General features: G+C 43.0%; 2 protein-coding genes across 3 annotated transcripts in view; both read left to right on the plus strand.

The window, feature by feature from the left end:
* The first annotated feature begins 4,079 nt into the window (after positions 1-4,079).
* On the plus strand, positions 4,080-14,627 carry LOC107312125 (glutathione S-transferase-like). Its single transcript, XM_015859259.2, has 7 exons — positions 4,080-4,180; positions 8,106-8,227; positions 8,909-8,960; positions 11,365-11,497; positions 11,844-11,985; positions 12,995-13,126; positions 14,336-14,627. Exons 2-7 carry the CDS (start codon positions 8,141-8,143, stop codon positions 14,459-14,461), a joined length of 672 nt encoding a protein of 223 aa, XP_015714745.1. The 5' UTR covers positions 4,080-4,180; positions 8,106-8,140; the 3' UTR covers positions 14,462-14,627.
* Positions 14,628-17,746: 3,119 nt separating this feature from the next.
* Positions 17,747-21,927, plus strand: part of LOC107312130 (glutathione S-transferase-like) — a 49,966-nt gene continuing 45,785 nt past the window's right edge. The window contains exons 1-2 of one of the 2 annotated variants that reach the window (XM_032443466.1): positions 17,747-18,145; positions 18,841-18,950. In XM_032443466.1, coding sequence (XP_032299357.1) covers positions 18,864-18,950 — 87 coding nt within the window. In that variant the 5' untranslated portion in view covers positions 17,747-18,145; positions 18,841-18,863. The remainder of the gene's footprint in view (positions 18,146-18,840; positions 18,951-21,927) is intronic. The other variant, XM_032443467.1, reaches the window with a different exon arrangement.

The following is a 21,927-nucleotide window of genomic DNA, read 5'->3' on the forward strand; positions in this document are numbered from 1 at the left end:
ACAAGTTCATTACTTGTATATAAAGAGTGTATAAGTGTCAGCATAGTTTTCAAGCACACCAAAGCCTTACTGTTCCTGTTCTGGGAAGTGCAGTATATCTTCTCTCATGGAAGAGAAGTTAAAATGCTTGGAAGGTTCTTGCAGCCTTCCAGAGTAGTCAAGAGGGGAGCAGGAATTACAGCCAACAAAGTAAAGCACAAAGACTATAAAATGAAAAAGCAGAGCTGAGGAAAGAAACCACCCTCTGTGAGAAAAGTAAATGCAGAGGTCGAAGCTTATTCATAAATATTATTAAAATACATATATGTCATCATTTTGAAGATAGTACAAAACAGTTAATAAAGAGAATGTTAAAAGTCGTGTCGTTACTCTCATCTCATTGAATCTCTTCATGCTGACAGATCTGTGTAAGGGAGTCTAAAGGAAGGAGATAATATTTCCTTCTAAAGGGAAGGGAATATTCTTCTAGAGGCTGTTATCTATGTTAATGATAATGAATCCTACAAGAATGACAATGAACTCTGAAGAAAACAGACTTCAGTAAAAACAAAGTGGTTTTATAGGAATAGAAATGGACTTGCGTGCCCTGAAATTTATTTCTCCTTATATAAGAAGTGTAAGTGGATCTGGTTTTATAAAGACAACGACCAGAACAAACAGAATGTCTCACAGGATTAAAGCTGGTTTGAAGTATTTTCCAGTGGCTGATTTCAATGACAATTTCTTACACTGAGAAAAAAAATAACCTGAATAAATGCTGTTGTTCAGCTTTATAATTGGTCAACATCAGATAAATGTGGAAGTCTGCTTTACTTCCCTCCATCTCCTTTTGAAAACATAAATATTATCTAATCATTTAACTATTATTAACTATTATTATTAACTAATCATTTGTTCTATTTGCTACAGTGCACATCAGCTTTAGATGTAACGATGTGCATTAACTGAGAGTCCTAGAAAGTAAATCCTAGAAAGTTTTTCAGCACATGCCAGAAACCCTACAAAAGAAATGTACACAAGTTACTATTGACCTTACTTAAGTACGGTATCTCACAGCAGGGATTAGAATTATTTTCCAGTTGTCTTTACAGCCTTGATCTGGCACATCTCACACCATGTGGGATATCATCCCACCCTTTGACCAGACTGTACAGATTTGGGGCTAAATATCTATGTAGACTCTGCTCCTTTTTTGGCATGCGTGTAACTGGTATTTATGTTTGACCCCAACATTGCCCTGATTCAGCATGTGTCAACTACTCTGCTTGCCTGCTGGCTTTAGCCCACCCTTCATTTGTCCTCATTGTCCTCATTCTTAAGTGCACTGCTAAGCATCACTCCAGGCTCTGTCTAAAGCCCCTCAAAGGGTTCTGCATTATCTGGCACTGTTTGTGCTGCTGATGGTGCTCTGGCCCTTTAGCCATTGGCACGGTGAAGGTGGTGTCTGTACAGTCACTCCCACTCTGCACACAGGGTGGCCGTCTCCGAGGCAGTGACTGGCGACCATCCTTGGCCCACACTTGCCCACCCGCAGTGCCTGAAACCCTGTGGGACAGCTGGTTGGCCGAGGTCACAGCTGTGCTAGGAAACTTTTACTACAAGGAGAGGCAGCACAGCGAGTGTAAATCAGGATTTAGAGTGCTTTACTCAGAGTTTTCTGTGCTGGTGGTCTGGATAAGTGCCAACCGGCCTGCAGAAATGTGCAGGTGGCGACGCCAGCTTGGCTGGCATGGTACTTATGGAGATTATGGCTGCAGCAAGTTGAACATGAGTCAACAGTGTGCCCAGTCAGGGAATGGAGGGGCAGCGCTGAGCTCTGCTCTATGACAGCAACAGGGCCCGAGGGAATGGCATGGAGCTGTGACAGGGGAGGAGCAGCTGGGGGTTGGGGACAGGGTCTGCACCAGAGGGTGGTGGGCATGGAACGGGCTGCACAGGGCAGTGGTCATGGCCCTGAGCTGACAGAGTTCAGGGAGTTTGTGTACAGTAGGGTTTGAATCTAAGGTGTTCCTATGGTGGAGCAAGGAGTTGGACTTGACGACCCTTATGGGTTCCTTCCAACTAAGGATCATAGAATTCTAAGAGTCTTTGTACTTGGGTGTTCAGTAAGGCTTTCAGGACAAGACTAGAGTGTCACTGCTGGAGGTCAGCACGTCTTGGGTTGTGTGACACACAACTTGGTTAACTATTTATGTGGACGTACGCAGACCTTACCCCTGAAAAGATGCTGCCAGAAGTTGGAAGCAGCCATGGTGCCCCAAGACAGCAGCTGGGTGGTTTGTGAGCATCACATTTAGAGAAGTCTTTGAGTTCTCTAAGGTGCATCATCATGAAATGTGTTCACAGACTGCACTGGAAACTTGACGTGCTGGGTGGGACGTGCTTGTGCCCAACCCAAGATCCTTTAAGTGGTACCTGGGATCTATGCCAGCTGCCTGGATGCTCACAGGCGTGGCCTACCAGATTTTTTATAACATAGATTTGTTTTCTGTTCTGCTCTGTAGGATTATACAACAAGTCAAGTTAGAGATGAAAGCAATCTCATCGGCATCAGACACAGATGTCAGTGGAGCTTATAGAGGTTATGTTGTTTTCACAATTGCTGAGCTGAAAGCAAAACAAAAATTTCACAAAATCATAAAATGGCCTCAAACATCATCTAAATATAACAGGGGGTAAACCCTTCCCAGCAGACAGGGCTGTGTGGAAGGGGAACAACTGTTGAATCTGGATGTGATATTGTTCAGTAAGTCCAAAAAGCACCAGAATATTTTGCTTGACTGCTTATCACTGTGCCTCAAAGCAGAGATATCAGAGACCTCAAAGCAGGAATGGCTTAATCTTCACTCAGTGCTGCCATTACGGACAGGTATGGGCAAACACTTCCAGCCTGTACATGTGGATTTTCTGGAGGTTACTAATTGGATTTGACATGGAAACAATATGGAAATGTTCATTAATGATCTGCTTTATTTTCCAGATGATGAATCTGAGAGGGTTAGAAATAGGCAAAGAAGGAAGAAGCAGCCTATCATTGTATTTTGCTGACACCATCAACACTGGAAGAACATAAATTACTAATTTCCAAGAGGACTCAGGTGAAAATGCATCTTTAGAGGAGATTGTCAGCAGCTGCTGGGCAGATAAACTGTAACTGAACCAGAAATGTGAGGAAAAAAAAGAAAGCAGCATTTTGAAAGTTATTCAAAGCAGTCAGATAAAGACTTTGGTCCTGAAACTGCCCGTCTTGCGATGCTATGTTGGTACAGCCGTGACTGTACCGTGACTCAGTGTGTGCTCTATGGGCAGACCTTCAGATTACCTGTGCAAACATCTGATGCAGAGAGTAAATGATGCTACATCATATTTGAGTCTACGCTAGAGGTGAGCAAATGGTCCATGCTGAATCCTACTTCATATCTGTTAAGCTATGTTTGTGTCTGTCCTCACTCCCTGCCGTTTTGATCAATTTACTTGACATGTAGATAGCAAAACTGAGGTAGCTAGAAGTCACAGAAACAGGGTAGGAAAATCACATTTCATCTCTGTATACACTGTGTGTAAGTCTCCATGTACACTCAATTGCAAAAGCAGTGCTGTGTCCTTAACATGTGGGCTAAGTTGCTGCATAAACAGTTCATCTCTTTTTTACACCAAGTTATCACTAAGTAAACTGTCACCAGCAAGATGCATTTAGAAGTAGTTGGGAATTGTTATCCCCTACTTTGAGTATTATTTTTATGCTGAAAATAAGAACCTCAGTTACTGTTAAGAAAGTCCTAGAAGATTTACTGGTTAGCTTTTAAAAAGTTGCTATTATCTTAAATAAGATATAGAAGAACCCATAATGTTCTCAGTGTTTTAAAGTGTCTTTCTCTTATGTATGTAAAACAACCCAGTAGCTCCAAAAGAGGAGCTTGAATAGATAGCTAAGACAGAAACTATGCAACTACCCCATAGTATGGTCAAAGTCAGCAAGTTGTAAAAGATCTTCTGCCTTAAGTGGCACCTTCAGATACATATGCCTTTAAGTTCTGTAACGTCAGATTAACGATTAACGGCAATAGGAGAATTTCTCTCTTATTGGGTATGGCTGGGAACTCCCCAGACGTAGGAGGAGCTCCCAAATTAAAGCAGAGGTGAGACTGCGCCCGCAAGCAGTGGAGACAGAGTTCAGAAGGTAAGTATGGACTTGTAAACTCTCTTTTCTTTAAGTGTTTGGGCTAACACATAGAGCAAGAAAGATCTTTTTAATCAGGAAACTAATCCTGCAGTGTGATTCACATCTGAGTAAAGCAGATTTCTTAAGTGCTGAGGGAGAGAATAGGACAGAAATACAGAGTTAAGACAAAAGCAGTAAATGAATATGTATGTAGATACATCCTCTTGCTTTTGTACTTGAAGCAATGGTGATTTATGGGTTTCCACCAAAGTGGTGATGCTGAGAGTTTGACTGCACCTGCAGCTTCCTACCAAGCACCAAGCTGTCTTTTCAGGAGCACAAAGGTCTCCAGCAAGTTTGGAATGGTGTCTGCCCATCTCCAGTGGCAACAGGCACATGGGCATGTGTCCAAGACTCAGCTTCTGATCCAGGCACCATAGCACAGGTGCTGATATATGAGCTGTGTGTGGCAGAGCCCTTTGTAATCAGTGGTGATGTTTGGTGGATCTAAGACTGAGAAGACTACAAACAAACAAACAAAAACCCCAACCAAGTATTTCTTTCTGTGTCAGAGGTTTAGGATTATTAAAATCTACTTATGGCCGATGGAGTTATTAGGTATTTTAGAAAGCTGTAGGCAAGTTTTTACTGTTTACTTGTGATTACTCTTCACATAATTCAATGTTATACAGAATTTCTCACTCATGTAAAGCAATAAAATGTCACCTAATGCTTTTCACTCCCTATGTTTTCCAGTGCGGTTGTAGAACCCTTGGCTGTATAGTTAACATCCTATTTACTGTAAGTTTTGGTGCATTACAAGCAGGGTCAATGTGTGTTGGAATGATACGATGCAATGCTTCTGATAAGTGTGGTAATGAAGAGGCACCAGTTAGCTGTGGACAGACAGATAAAATGTGCAGTCATGTCATAAAAGCTGTTCACTCAGCATTTGCAGAAACAAATGCAAACTCTGACTTACAGGCAGGACCTTAATTAGCAACAGTTGTTTGCATTCTAAAACTGCCTGTGCCACACCCCCTCATGGTGCGAAGATGTGTGCTATGATGGGAGCTGCAGACATCATGGTGTGCTGGTGTGCAGGGCCCTGGGCACAGGTGTGCACTCCCTGGTGCCTTGGGGTACATTATGGGGGCACCCACAGCCAGGTTGTAGGTATGATTTGGGAGGTGACCATAAGCACCAAGGAGACAGGCTGAGGCCATCCAAGATGACTGATCTAGCTGCTGATTTAGTGGTTGGCAACTCTGCCCCTGGCAGGGGGTTTGGAACTAGATGATCCCTGAGGTCTCTTCCAACCCAGGCCATTCTATGATTCTATGCGTGCAAAGGCAGCTCAATCTGCCTCTTGGAACAGAAGGAAGATCAGTGATTCATGTAATTAAAGAAAGAAGTGGATGACAGATGAAGCTGTGTGATGCACTCTGACATCTGGAGAAAGAAAAGAAAAGAAAAGAAAAGAAAAGAAAAGAAAAGAAAAGAAAAGAAAAGAAAAGAAAAGAAAAGAAAAGAAAAGAAAAGAAAAGAAAANCACAAATCCTGCAGTGTGAGCTTCACATTCTGAGTAAAGCAAATTCCTCTTAACGATGCTGAAGGGAGAAGAATACGGACGAGAAAATCCATCAGTAGTTAACGACAAAAAGCACGTACAATGAATATCGTATGTATGTAACTCACACCTCTCTCTCATTCGCTTGTGTGAGCTTGCAAGCAAACTCCGCCGTGATTTATTGGCGTAATTACCCCCCCAACCAATAGTCGGTGGAATTTGCTGACGAGCTTTCGACGGCAGCCTGACCAGCGTCCTCCTACCGACACAACACCCCAGGCACCATGACTCCTCTTTTACAGCCGAGCACGACAACGCAAGTCCTCAGACACCCAAGTTCTGCCCGAGATTGCGTGTCACTGCCTCATCGCTCCAAAGTGGCAACAGGCCACTGAGCCAATACCGTGTCCCGGCAAAACGACCTCAGCCATTCTGATCCAGCACGCACCCTCGCACTGCACAGGTGCTGATATATGAGCTGTGTGTGGCAGAGCCCTTTGTAATCAGTGGTGCCCATGTCTCTGTCTCTTCCTCGGAATATCAAGACTACGAGAAGACTACAAACAAACAAACAAAAAAACCCAACTCAGAGTATCTTTCTTCACTCCGCTGTCAAGAGGTACTTTAGCGATATTTAAAACATCTTATCTTATGGCCTCGATGGAGTTAGTTAGGTATTCTAAGACAGTGTAGCGCAAGTCTTTCATGATCCAATGTTTACATGATTGCATCTACTCTTTTCAGATAATTCAACTCTCAGTTTATACGTACATTTCTCTACTCACTCTGTAAGCATAAAAATGTTCCACCTAATCGCTTTCTTCACCCTCTCGCATGTCTTTCTCGCTATGTGCGGTTGCTAGATACCCTCTACTCGGGTCGTACATAGTTAATCATCGCTTTAAACATGTAAGTTTTGGTGCATTACAAGCAGGGTCAATGTGTGTTGGAATGGATACCGATGCCAATGCTTCTGGATGAAGGTGCGTAATTCGAAGAGGCACCCAATATGTTAGCTGTGGGCCCCGCACAGCATACCCCGCCCCCCTGCAAGGTCACATGCGTCCCTCTACATAAGATGCTTATCACCTGCCCCTGTCCAGTCCAGCACTTTACAGAACACCACTAAATGCTAACGTCCTGACTTCACCGTTGCAAGGACCTTTTAATCTTTAGCAGACCAGTTTGTTGCCATTCTCACAACTCCGCTCTTGCCTGCCCACACCACACCTCACCCACTACAGATGGTGCGAAAAGACATGTGATGGCTATCGAATTATGCGAGCTGCATGCACATCATTGGGTCGTTCGTCTGGTGTGCAGGGCCCTGGGCACAGGTGTGCACTCCCTGGTGCCTTGGGGTACATTATGGGGGCACCCACAGCCAGGTTGTAGGTATGATTTGGGAGGTGACCATAAGCACCAAGGAGACAGGCTGAGGCCATCCAAGATGACTGATCTAGCTGCTGATTTACGCTGGTTGGCAACTCTGCCCTGGCAGGGGGTTTGGAACTAGATGATCCCTGAGGTCTCTTCCAACCCAGGCCATTCTATGATTCTATGCGTGCAAAGGCAGCTCAATCTGCCTCTTGGAACAGAAGGAAGATCAGTGATTCATGTAATTAAAGAAAGAAGTGGATGACAGATGAAGCTGTGTGATGCACTCTGACATCTGGAGAAAGAAAAGAAAAGAAAAGAAAAGAAAAGAAAAGAAAAGAAAAGAAAAGAAAAGAAAAGAAAAGAAAAGAAAAGAAAAGAAAAGAAAAGAGCTAGGAACATTTCAGCCTAGCAGTAAAACACCTTTTCCTTTCCCTCTTTTCAGTGGGGATCAAGGCAATGAAGGGCACTGAGTAACTGCCCCGAGGGCATGGTAGGATTTCCAGTGGCTTTGAATTAATGCAGCAAGGCTCCCCCTCCAGCGATTGCTTGTTTAAGCATGTGTGACCATGAACACCCTTTCCCAGTAGCACTGGAACAGTTTTACCACTCAGCACATCTTTCCTTTCCTTTGTATAAGACAAAAGGTAATGGCCTTAAGCTGAGCCAGGGGAGGTTCAGATTGGATATTAGGAAACATTTCTTCTCAGAAGGAGTGGTGAGGCACTGCAGGCTGCCCAGGGAGGTGGTGGAGTCACAGTCCCTGGAGGTGCTCAGGAACCATTTGGATGCATCACTGAGGGGTGGGTTGACTGGTAGAATATCCAAACTTAATGATTCTATGATTCTATAGGCTGTGTTGTCACTAATCCATCTCTCATATTTTAAGTCAAATAATGTACACTCACAGCAGATGTAGTGAGAATAAAAGGCTTTTCTATTTCTTCCCCCTGAATAATGGTACTTAAACCTGCTTTATGAGATCTTTGTTTTCAGCTTTATATTTTTCAAGGCACCAGAAGCTCAGAAGCATGTCGGGGAAGCCCAGGCTCACCTATCTCAATGGGAGAGGGCGAATGGAGTCCATCCGTTGGCTGCTGGCTGCAGCTGGAGTGGAGGTTGGTTGACAATCAGCTCTTTAAACGGACACTGTGTGAAACAGTTCAATATGCACACAGGGAATAAGAGACTGTAAAAGGGTGAAAAGTTTGTTTTTGGAATAGATTTAGGTTTGGACCTACTCTGTTCAGTGGCTGGTATTTGGGATGCAAACTCAATGGAGCTTTGGGTTTCACAGAGTTAGCATGAGTCTTCTGAAGTAATTCTAGTGGGTCTAAACAGGGATTTTTTTTAAAGGCCTTTAATAAATCTAAGTTTTCTAGCTGTGCAAAATCACTTTTGCTCAGTCTTATTTAGATTGCAGTTGCAAAGTGTATATATAAAAAAAAAAGGATGTTGTTGACTTACATGCTCTTGGGGTGGTGTTAGAAAGAGCTGATTTACTTGTGCTTCCCTTGGCATTGGCTGCAGCCTGCTCTTCCCTGTAGATGCCTGTGTCTTCTGCTTGCACTCCAATAATTTCTAAATCAGTGCAGCCAGGCAGAAATGGCCAGGCCCTTCTGCTGCAATCCAGCCATGGGGATGGGTGGAGAGTCCTCAGGGGATTCACAGTCAAACATCACAGCTGAAGCCCCAGCTCATCGTGTTTTGCTTGGCTGGATTGTTCTGCTCGAGGTTATGTGCAGTCAATTGGAGAAAGATGCCAGAAACATAAAGAGCTCTTCTCTCTTCTTTTCTAGTTTGAAGAAATTTTTCTGCAAACAAGAGAGCAGTTTTTGAAGTTAGACCAAGGTAAGACTATGATGCTTGAGGCTTTGGCCATCAGAAAGTTGCTCGTATTAATCTACATTTGTGATTTAAAAGCAATTTATTTAAACCAATGCAAACTTCCAGGTATAAATCTAGAATGCTGAACACTGGTTTTGTGTAACCTGTTTGTTGCAGTACCAAATAACTCCTATGAGATAGAAGGCAGAATGGCATAATTCCACATTCAGTAATGAAGCCTATCTGTTGCCAGAGAGGAGAATTAAGTGGCAGTGAAAAGGACAGGGAAGTCTTTGAAGGAAAATCAAGGCTCTTCATGTATATATGTATACTGAGCTTAAGGGATTGAGAGCACAAAGAAAAAGGCTGGCTTTGATACGATAAGGCAAAGAAAGTTGAATATTAGTCATTTGGTGGAGTGCTGCCAGGAGATCAGAGCAGGACTGAACTTAAATAACCACCACTCCCTCTACCTCCATCTTTTTTCTCTCTCCTTGCCAATGTGCCTTGTGCCAGGGAGCCCTGAGTTCAGACTCCAGAGCACTGTTACCACCAGCCAGGTGTGCCTCTGGCCTGTGCCAGCTGATGGTCTTCTAGGAATCCTCCAGCGCTTTCTGGCATTCGGCCCAGGCCAGGAGCCGTTCCCAGTGGGCACCTTCTAGCCAGACAGCTGCTTTGGAGACAGAGAGACTCCAGCACATCACCCTGACCAGCCTGTACACACTGGCTTGAGACCAGCTGGCTTGGCTTGATCTATGTAGCCACAGGTTGATGTCAAGAAGTATTGCTGTTCTGTCACAAACAGGCCTAGATTATCACTCTTTAATGAATGCCCACAGACCATCACCAGACACAAAATACAGCCAGCAAACTGCTTTAAACCCTGCATGTATGTTATATGCAGTGGCTACATGAAGCGGTTCCACTGCAAAACAAGAAGCAGCAGCCTACTGATGGTCACAGGGGAAATATTCTTCTCTGTAGAGAAGAAACAAACCAGGCATTCAGAGTCCTCACATTTGCTACACTGTACTTCTTGTCAAGGAGCAGAAGGTCAGATTCATTATCTACTTAGTGCAACTTCTTGCAGAGAAGTATGCTTGGATAGCTGCTATTTTTCCAGTCCTACGTTATTTCTGCCTGATATGGGTCTTTTTAGAGGTGATATTCTTTTCCTAATCTGCAGAGGTGTGTTTTGGTAAGAGATGATGACACAGGGTCATTCTGTTAGTGTTTATGAGAAATAAATGGGCTATTTCTTGCCACAAAAAGAGCTGCTTTTTGAATTTAAGCTGTAAATTAGTGATGTAGTGAAGAGTTTTTATTAATTCTTGGTTAGTAGAGTATTTTAGCAGCATCTCTGTAAAGAAGTGAGTAGGTAAAGGTGTTGTGAATTCTTGTACTTGGAAGAAATGCACTATTAATAACCGCCAAGCAATTAAAATAAATGCTTAACTTTGAGCAATACAGAGTGGCAACTGTCTACTTGGATTTAGAGCTGCAGTGTGATCTTAACAGGTCAAGATTGTTCTTTGGGTGCCCCTAAACATGTAAATGGAGCAGGGAGTATCTCCAAAGCTGGCAAATGAGTTCAGCAGAAAACTGTGCTAGAAAAGACTGGCTTTGCTGTTCTGAACACAAGGTCTCTCTGCACAGCCTCACTAAAGGATCAGCCAGACTGCTTCCAGCAGTGGGAGAAAACAGGGCTGTCAGCACAGGGGCAGGAGAGGATGGTGGTGGCACAGCTGGATGGTTTTGAGTTGTTGTGAAATGACACTGGGGACAGGCAGGCATGTAATGGAAATCTACAGGGATGCTCAAAGTCCTGTTTCTGGAGCAACTATGCAAAACTTAGTGAAGCAGCGAGCTGCTGTCACACTCCCCATCCCTGGCTTCAGTGCCTCACAATGAATCTGGCACTGCTTCTCCCAGTGCCCTGACCTTTCCCTTTGTCCCACTAGCTCAGTCTTACTGTGGCACTACCTCTTTTTTTTAATTTCCAACCCTATTTATGTGCCTGCCAGGGGACTGAGCTGCATTCAGAATAATTGGACTTTTTGTTCTGAAGTTCAGATTTAACACAGCTCTTCATTCTTCACAGGTCCCTGGGGCTGGAACTGCTGGGTCAGCCTTCTCCTGCCAGCAGGGCCAGGGGCCAGGAGTGCAAGGGAGCAGTGCCAGTTCCCATCAGGCAGAGCAGCTCTGGCAAAGCTGCAAAGCATGGGGCCCAGCTGCACTGCTCTGACCGAGCTGCAAACCTGATGCCTACCAGACAGTATTTGATCTTTCCCACAATGTTAATTAACCACGTGGAGTTTCAGAGTTAGGGCAAGGCGTCTGTGATCTACACTGCAAAAGAAATGCACTCTCCTGTAAAGCTGGAAGTCAAGGAGGAATTAACAAGCTCTCCTTCGTCTTTCTGTTCTAGATGGATCCCTGCTGTACCATCAACTGCCGCTGGTTGAGATCGACGGGATGAAGTTGGTGCAGTGCAGAGCCATCCTCAACTACATAGCAGGGAAATACAATCTCTACGGGAAAGACCTGAAGGAGAGAGCCCTGTACTGTAACACTTCCTCTTGCTTAATGAGCAATCTGTTATTTGATAGCCGTATTACATAGAACAAATGCAACCCTGTAAATCCAATACAAAGGTGTGAGAAAGGCTAACGAAACAAAGCAGACTGTGGCTTTTGTTTGGGTTTTAGCCATTGCTTATGAAATGCTATTGAACAGAAAACAGGCTTTTAGTCCATTCAAAATTTACCTAGCTTTATTTTGTACTTAGTTTTGGCTATGAAAATTGGCACCGTGATTGTGCTACACAGTTCCTGTAAGTTGCTTTAGTTAATTGCAATACAAATGAAATAAATCCCGTGCTCTTATCTATTGCTTCCCCCCAAATAGGATCGACATGTATGTGGAAGGAATATCAGATCTGATGCAACTGATTTTGATGTTTCCTTTCTCTCCACCTGACGCAAAGGAGAAAAATCTTGCCACGATTGCAGAGAAGGCAAAAGAGAGGTACTTCCCTGTCTTTGAAAAGGTACGTGACAGAGAGGATGTGCCTGGGAAACTTGCATTTACAGTTATCAGAAACTTTCCCAAAACTAAGAACATCATTGCGGTACAGTTGGATCCAGATCCTCAGTCCACTTGGCTCTCACAGAGAAGGGGAAATGAAACAGCAAATCTTCTGTTTGTTAGCTTATGTTGTCAGGGCTGGAACAGCCACCAAGCAAACAAAGTGAAATATTTTCAGTTTACACAGCATATCTCTTTTTACTGATGTAAAAGCAAGCACACATGTTATTGTTGTTGTTTTTTTTTTTTACTATGAGAGAAAATTCCACTCTTCTATTTGTCCAGAGCACATCCTCTCTGCTGCCCTTCAGTCAAAGAATGCAGAAAACCCTTGCAAATAAATCAGATAGACAAAAACATTGAGGTATTGGGACTGCTGTCGTAAAACAACAGCCTCAGATTTCTACACGCCTCATTTGCAGAAACAACAAACCAAACCCACAAGACCTGGCAACACTGTTCACCTTTGTAACGTTCATTTAGTTTTGATGGAAAACAATGATAAATGCTGAACATCCTAGAAGTTCCTATTACCATAACAACTTGCTTCTGGAGGCGGGGATTCTCTTTGGTTTGCTATTGTGATTTTGCATACTAAGTTTGCTTCCTGCATGTTGAACAGAACCATAGATTAAATCTCTAAATGGCATTTTCATGAATTCTCTCCAAGTCCTCTGTTGTCTCTATTTATAACCTTATGACTGTTAATATCTTATTTAAGTGTGTGGCTTTGTCTGTTTTCCCAGTACCGATCATCACTCATCATTACCAAGTGACCAGAGTTTGTAATATGTGTACTAGAAGTTCTGATTTTTTCCAACAACAGTAAAGTGATTTGGGCTCACAGTTCTCTAGCTAAAAAGTGAAACTTCACTTACAATCACTTGCAGTCACTGATTAGCTCTACAACTGTGCCATAAGGCTCAGCTGCCATGTATCATCTGCAACCTGTGCTCTCTTGTACTCTACAGATTTTGAAACAGCACGGCCAAGATTTTCTTGTGGGAAACCGATTCAGCTGGGCAGATGTTCAGCTCACGGAATGCATTTTAGCAGTGGAGGAGAAAGTACCTTCTGTGCTTTCTGGGTTTCCTCAGCTGCAGGTAATGATGCTATCGAACAAACTCATGTTCAGGAACCACGCAGTACAAAGACCTGCCATCTCAGTAGAAATCAGTGTCATTCTAAGGAAACCACTGATCTAAGCTGCCCTGTTTCCATTTTCCTGTCTCCTGCTTGTAAATACTATCTACTACTAATAACAAACTAATTCTGTGACATAGATAGACATGTTAGAATATGATAGAATGTGCCATTTTCTGTCCTGGCTGGTATTATAAATTTGGGATTCCAATAACTTTACTACAGCATGGCCAGAAATTCAAGACCTGATGAAAGAAAACACACTGTTTTCTTTCAGTAATCAACTTGATATCATCAAGGATGAATTTTCTGCTTTTATACTATGTACAAAATCTGCAACCAAGTGAAAGTAAGGCAATCAGAGATCAGACAATTCCAGATCTACAGCATGCTATAGAGCCCAATGCATTATCAAACCTGCAGGAGTCAGAGTTGTGATACAGAGGATCTAAATCCTCTGAGACTAAAAGAAGCAAATACTGTTCAGTAGTTCAACCTTGTGCCTGTAATCTTGGTAAATGGAGTAGTGCAAGCAATGTTAATTTAGACTGATGATTCTATGCTTAAAGTCATTACTTTGTGCTTAAAAACAGTTAACCTGAAGGATGCACTCAAAGACTTTGACTTTGATCCCATTAACAAAACAAGCAGTCCAGCATCAGACTATCCTAACTGGAATTTCTGCTTGGTACTCAAGGAAAAGGGGCAGGGAGGAGATGTGATACTCTCCCTACCCCTCAAATCCCAACTCCAGCAGTATAAGTCTGAATTCAGTCTTACTCCTTCCTGCACCCCACCCCCCTCCCCCCTTATCATTCCAGTGCTTGTAAGGAAGAAGAAATGTTCATACATGTGCCAGCAAGAAATGGCTGTTGTTCTGTGAACTCCTCTCCCTTACTCCCATTGTCAGAGGAGGTTCTTACATACATAATATTGCTGAGCTAACTGTGGGGTCTCCATATGCTCAAAACACTGCTTTTGCTGGTAAGAATAAGCATTTGGCAGCATCTGCGTCCCTCTCATATTAGGCCGGAGGAACCTACATAGACCTGCTCAGCACCTGAATGAATTCATTCTACCAGCAGGGGGAAGAAGCTGTCCAGTGTCCTGTGCATGGAACGTTGCTGCTCACATCATCGGGATTTATCTCTCTTGCTTTTATTTTTCAGGCTTTTAAGACTAAAATGAGCAACATCCCCACAATCAAGAAATTCCTGCAGCCTGGCAGCCAGAGGAAACCCCCTCCAGATGAAAATTATGTAGCAACTGTGATGAAAGTTTTTAAGCTAGGCTGAGTGCAATGTTAACTTCACCAAGTCTCAAAGTGCTGGGAAGAAAGACGTCAAAACCCAAACCCTTAAAGGAAGTAGGAAACTCAGTAAAGTTTCATTGTACTTAAAAGCAATAGTAGAAATCAATAAAAGAGTGAAATAAAGCATTCTGTTTACTCTGGCAACATGACAGTGGATTTGCCTTTGTTGGTGTCTAACACTTTGTAATACATGCAAACAAGGCAGAATGGAAGCAAACAACTTTTTGTCAGAGTAGGAAACTTACTCCTTTGTAAGGAGAGTGATGAAGCGCTAGTATGGCAGAATGATCCAAGGGGTGGAACACCTACACTACCAGGACAGGCTGAGAGATGGAGCTGTTCAGCCTGGAGAAAGGAAAGCTCCAGGGACACCTGAGAGCACTGGAACAGGTTACCCAGAGAGGTGGTGGACGTTCCATCCTTGGAAATATACAGGGTGGGGCTGGATGGGGCTCTGAGCAGTCTGATCTAGCTGTAGATGTCCCTCTTCATTGCAGAAGAGTTGGATCACATGATCCTAAAACATCCCTTCCAACACAAAATATTCTATGTCTGTATGATTATCTGAAAATAGGCTTCAAAATAACCACTACAAAGAGAGAAAAAAAAGAAAGAAAGAGGGAAAAAAAATTGCATGATATACCTCGTAAAGAGAAAAGGGAAGAATGAACCTTCTTTGCAGATTGCTTGCTCTACAGCATATTCACTGTGGTCTCCCAGGCCACTTCCAAAAAGTCAAACTGTGACCTATCAATCACCAATATTTTCCCACTAAATCATGTCCCATAGTACAGCATCTGAATGTTTCTCGAACACCTCCAGGGATGGTGACTCCACCACCTCCCTGAGCAGCCTGATCCAGTACCTGACTACTTTATCAGGGAAGAAATCTTTCCTAATGTCCAATTTGAGTTTTCCCCTGTGCAACTTAAAACCATTCCCTATAGTCCTATCACTAATTACGCAGAAAAGGCTGATCCCCACCTTGCCACAACCTCCCTTTGGCTAGTTGTAGAGGTCTATAAGGTCTCCCCTGAGCCTTCTCCAGACTGAACAATCCCAGTTCCCTCAGCCACTTCTCATTACATTTGTGCTCCAGACCCCTCACAACATTTCTGTCCTTCTCTGGGCACAAGCCAGGGCATCCATATCTTACTTGTGCTGAGGGACCCAAAACCAAACACAGCACTCAAGGTGCAGCCTTACCAGTGTTGAGCACAAGTGGATGATTACCTCTCTGCACCTGCCAGCAGCGCTATTTCTGATACAAGCCAGGATGCCATTGGCTTTTTTGGCCACCTGGGTACACTGCTGGCTCATGTTCAGCTGGCTGTTGACTAATACCCCTAGATCCTTTTCCTCCTTGTGGCTTTCCAGACACTCTTCACAAGCTTGTAGTGCTGCCTGGGGTTGCTGTGGCCAAAGTGCAGAACCCAGCACATGGTCTTGTTGGACTTCATTTCACTGGCATCAGCCCAGAGATCCAGCCTATACAGATCAAACATGCTCTGCTTTTTGTCAAAGGCAAGTAACCTTTTATTGCTGCATTTGATACAATTGTGTAGATTTGGGGCTACACACTGCAAACTCTGAAACTTGCCTTTTTGCTGTACTTCTGCAAAACTTCCATCTGAAGCCAAGTCTGTGCTGAAGTACACCTGTAGCACATACAGTGAGTGCTAGCAAATTCTTTATCCACGTGCATCTTTACATTCTAGGCATAAATAGGACTAAAGTAGTGTGTTAACAAACTTGCATGTGTAATTCCCATGTGTGTCAGGTGGATCGCTCCTGTAAAATATTCTTACTGCTGTAAAATTGTGAAAATAAAAAACACGGCATGTCTGTGTCACTGTTATCGAGACTAAACAAGCTGAACAAGACTGCTAATTTTATGAAAATAAATGTGCTGGAAATACTCTAGCACATCCAATTTCCAGTTCAACTGCGTAGAGATACACAGTGTTAATGACAACTGCATTTCCCGAAGACTAGAGCTAGATGGGATAGGACATGCATTGGTTTAAAACACTCTTGGCACAGAGAGCACCAACAGTTTAACAAGCCATAGTGATGGTCCAGGCTCCATCCATCCCGACTGCTGAGGGAAAAACTAACAGTCGTGTGGCTGACATCTCTCCCTCCAAGGTAGTGAGTACGAAACAGTCAGAATGGGAACAAACAAGGGAATGTGAAGAAATCTCAAAGCAGATGTGCTTCAGAGCAGCGAATCATGATGTGAATGTGCAGAGAGATCTCCAAAAGCAACAGTGCACAGGTAACACCCTGGAGCTACGTTACTGATAACTGCAAGGCTATCTTGTGTAAACATATCCCTGAGTTTAAAAGATCACTTGTTACATACCTACCCAGCCGGATTTTGTGGGTGGAACTCAGGAGAAATGTGTCATGGGATAGAATGTGTGAGTTGGGCTTTTTGGCATGCAGTGACAGCTCAGAAAGACCAAGAAGTATCCAGTTGCTTTGAATTATACAAAGCACCAGATGAGGCCAAGCTCCTCCTCATCACAACCTCCCTTCAGGAAGTTGTAGAGTGCTATGAGGTCTCCCCTGAGCCTCCTCTTCTCCAGGCATAACAATCCCAGCTCCCAGCTGCTCCTCATAAGACTTGTGCTCCAGATCCCTTACAAGTTTCATTGCCATCCTCTGGACACGTTCTGTAAGTCTTGATGAATGTCAAGGGTTGTAATTTTTTACTCAGGGAGGAATTCAGTTACACAACTTTGCTTCAAACGAGCTTTGAGTTCAAACACCATTTTTGTCACAGCAGTGGCTGGAGGCTGGTAGATGCCCAGGGCCATGCACCTTGGTGTGGACACTAGTGTTGATGGCTGAGCAGCAAATCTACGCTATCCCTCATTATCTACGAGGAGCACCTGAAGGAGAGCCCAGCAACATAACAACTCATTTATTTGACTACAGTTCATACTTCCTCTGTGTAATAGCAGAAGAATATCCTGGCCCGCATTCAAGCCTGGGGTGATTCAGCAGATTTTCACTGAGTGCACTGAACTTGCCTACATGTGATGCCTACATTACCAACCAGGCAGATTAGAAAGGAGAATGGGGCAAGGGTGTTCATGCAGTACAGTCCCTTAGGAATCAATACAGTTATCAAAAGACAACAGTACAACAGTTAGTAGTTTGCCCTCCTGATACCAACCACCCTCCTTTCACCATGTCCTGCTATCATTAGCAGCAATCATTTCCCAGGGTCAGATCCTGGGTAATATCTATGACAGAAAGTACAAACCAGTTCTATGTCCAAGAATGAGATTCAGCAGAAGAAATGTCCTGAAGGAAAATCCCCTGGCTCCACGGGGAGGGATCAACACTGAAGAAGAATTCATGCTAAAATAGTTGATAGAAAGTGCATGAAAAGGTATAAAACTAGGCACAGAGGCACAGCTGTCCTAAATGGTGCTGATCTCTCACAAGTGTTACATACGTGCATGGTCGGCATTAGTCAAGAATTAATTTCCTGTAGTTAATAAGTGATTAAAACTAGATGTTTTAATTGATTAAGTAATAGTGTTACCCAACAGCAGAGAAGTGTCTGCAATTTGCTGTGTAGGAGGAGCTAAAAGCTCCATAACTCTCAGGGCAAAGCTGCTGAGAGCTCAGAGCGAGTTCCAGTCTGTGCAAGGTAAGTGTTTTGGCTTTTGGGTATGCAAAGGGAATTAGTGTACTTGATGTCAGTGGATGGATTTTGTGAATTAAATACCTGCAGGAACATTCTTTGCTAACGTGGTTTTTGTGCATCAGATGAGTAATCAACTGCTTTGCATGCATGTGCACTGAAGAAAAATCAGTTTAGATCTCAGAAGTGTGAAGTGGTTCCTATTTTGGAGACAGCGGCAAGCTACTTACAAGGGGGATTTGTTTTGTTGTAGCCATTTGCTTTTTGCTGCTGTTCATTCTTCAGCTTGTTTATTGTCTTGTTTTTCATAACTGTGGCATGAATATAAATTGAGCACTGCCTACCAGAAGAAACTACAGCAATTACAAAGTTTGTATTGTGCATGGAGCAGTGTGTATCACACAGCCAGATTTTCAGTCAGAGCAGAATACTTTGGGCTGGAACTGGTCTTTGCTTTGCATGGTCTCTGAAATGGGCCACTTGCTGTCAGTACACTGTTGTGCTTAACTAAACTGTGTGTTGCAAATTCATTGCAGCCTTTCAGTCTATTCTCTCTCATGTCCTCTGTTTGATGACAGCCCTGCACCATCAGTCATTGGTTTAAAAGAAGACCACTTTGAGCTGTGCTTGAGAACAAACTAGAGGTTCACAAACTGCATTCTGATCCTTCTTTATTTGTGAGAGTTCTTTCTTCTGGATAGCAGGAAATCAGATACGTGGAAAGATGTCTGGGAAGCCAGTTCTGCACTATGCCAACTCAAGAGGCCGAATGGAACCAATAAGGTGGCTACTAGCAGCTGCTGGAGTTGAGGTTTGTCTATGGTTGTTCTACTGATAGCATGTGACAAATACTCATTTATAGTATTCCATATAAGAAAATGCACTACCATTAGAAAACAAAGGATCATCACTTCCTTACCCTTTGCAGGAAGAACAGCTTCCTTTTTCACTTCCAAGCATCATGTGATGACCACAATGTTAACATTATAAATGTATCTTCCTTGTGACTGCTGAAAGAAGTCATTTAAAACCAGAACTTGGCTTATCATCCTCTGCTCAGAGAAGTCAAGCACTTTATCTTCTGAATGCCCATACTTAAATTTCAGTGTACAAAACAGCATATATGTTATGCCTATTACAACTAAGTTTATCCTTGCACATACTGTGTACTATAAAACATTCACTTATTGTTTTAACTTTGATTGTTCCTAGATAATAGATCAGGGTGTGTGAGTTTCAGGCTTTTGTTTGCTGTTGTGATGGGCAACGTGCCAGAAAGCTGCAAGGAGCACATAGGCTTCATTCCTCCTTTTGTCAGCTTGTGGAATAGGAGCTCTAACATGAATCAACCTTTCCTGCATGAATATATGGATTCTCCTGCCTGCAACATTAATTGCCAGTGCTCAGAACAGAAGCACAGAACCATAGAATTATAGGATGGATTGTGTTGTAAGGGACCTTCAAGGCCCCTCTGTTACAGGCACGGACACCTCCCTCTAGACCAGGCTGCTCAAATCCCATCCAGCCCCAGGGAGGGGCATCCATAACCTCTCTGGGTGACCCATTCCAATGTATGACCACCCTCACAGTAAAGAATTTCTTCCTGATCTGTAATATAAGTCTCCCCTCTTCCAACATCACATTTGCTGTTTCTCCTGAAGAGAAACTTTTGTGCCTTCTCTCCAATTCAGGTTTAGCCAAATTGTGATGGGCACAAAAATACAAATTTGCATGGGAGAAGGATGAGGAGACAATATGGCAAAGGCAAACTCATTGTTTAAAACCTGATTTGGTGTTCCTGAAACAAAATTCCCATCAGCATTGTGTTTTGGGGCCTTGTTGTCTCGTGACAAGCAGAAGTTAAAACATGCAGTCAGAACACAATTTTTCTTCTGTATTCCCTGCAGTTTGAAGAAAAATTTATAGAAAAAAAGGAAGATCTCCAGAAGTTAAAGTCGGGTAAGTTTCCTTCCCTTCTTAATAATCAGATAATAATGATCATTAGAACTGTGTGTTCTAGAACACGAGAGAAATCATATGTCTCTTGAAAAGAAAACCTAGACTGGCTGGTACTGATGGAATCACAGACACACACTGCAGTAACCATCAACTCAGGGTCCAACAGACCCATCCCCTGCTCAAGCAGGGACACCCAGAGTAGGTCCCCAGGACCACATCCAAGTGGCTTTTGAAGATCTTCAAGGATGAGACTCCACAGCCTCTGGGCAGCCTCTGACATCACTCCATCACCCACACAGTAAACAGTGTTTCCTGGTGTTCAGATGGGAACCTACTGTACCCATTGGCACTTGCCCTATGTCAATGTATTTATCTACAGTCAGATCGTCTTGAGGCACAAGCACAAGTTAAAATATTTTAATAGCAAAAGGTTTCTGTTTGTGTGCATGCCTGCCTTACTTTGGCTACAGAGGTGGACAGAGCTGATGGATTAGCTTTGTCAAGAAATGTGATTCCATGCAGCAAATACTGTTTCTTCCAACAGTTCCCAGAGGTATTTTGACTTCTTCCTTCCTAGTGTAAGACTTCCACAGACAAGCCAGAGATTTACATGAATACTATACACCAATTATAGCTACACAGCTATTATATACCAATTGGTATTTGGCTTAAGTAGGAATTACATGAATTGCCCTACAGTATTCTCTGCTTCAAGCATGGTTTTGCAGAAAGTCAATGTAGAAATCATAAGGATAAATACTAACATGTATATTAATGATAAGCATTAACAGAAGTCTGGGTTTCCAAAATCTTTACTAAGGCATAACAGAATTTGGTTCATGATGGGTCAGATCCTTTAGTGCTTAGAATCTGTATTAACCTCCACAAACATCAACTGAATTAGGGCCACACATTTCTGGACTTGTGCTTTTCAGCATATGATTGCTGAAAGATCTGCATTTGGGTACTTCTTCAGATTTGAGGAAACATCAAGCAACTTATAATGAATTATTAGTACATCGCTAATAAATGGTCTTTTGGCAAAACATTCCACACCATATTATGAGAGTAAGGAATCGAAATTAAGAACGGTGGTTATTTTCCCATATCCCCATAGATGATCTTCATTCACAGGCTGAGCATTTCCTTGTCCTCTTCTTCCCCAGATGGATCCCTGCTGTTCCAGCAAGTGCCCATGGTGGAGATTGATGGGATGAAGATGGTGCAGACCAGAGCCATCCTCAACTACATAGCAGGGAAATACAATCTCTATGGGAAGGACCTGAACAGGCGAGAGCCCTCTACTGTCCAGTACTACCTTTGTTTTAGCTCATAGTGTGTACTACTACTCCGTACCTGCTAACATAGGATGCTTTCAGTTAACTCACAGGAATCAATCTTAGCTCACATTCAGAGTCACAGTAGTTCAGAGAGTTTTTTTACAGCATGTGTTCAGTGTGACTGTGAGCAATGTCTACAATAGCAATAATGAGCTAGATAAGGCAGGCAGGTTGGCGTAGGGGAACTTATAAAGATCAGAGTTCAACATGGTTATCAGAAAGAAAAAAGGAAAAGCACCATGGAACCATGGTTTAACCTGAAGTATGTTAAAATACTTCATTTTAATAAGCACAATTCAAGATATCTGTTAGGAATTGTATAGACCCACTGTTTGATTAAACAACTGATGAGAATTTTACTATGGGCTTGGATACACATGTGCCATTCTGTATTCAGTTTGAGAAACTTAATACAGAGAATATCACCTCTGGTAAAAAAATGAGGGGTATGTTTTACTATGGGAGAGGCTAGTCCGTGTTCCCACTATT

The sequence above is a fragment of the Coturnix japonica genome, chromosome 3 (genome assembly GCF_001577835.2).
Source record: "Coturnix japonica isolate 7356 chromosome 3, Coturnix japonica 2.1, whole genome shotgun sequence".
In the NCBI taxonomy this organism is placed as follows: Eukaryota; Metazoa; Chordata; class Aves; order Galliformes; family Phasianidae; genus Coturnix; species Coturnix japonica.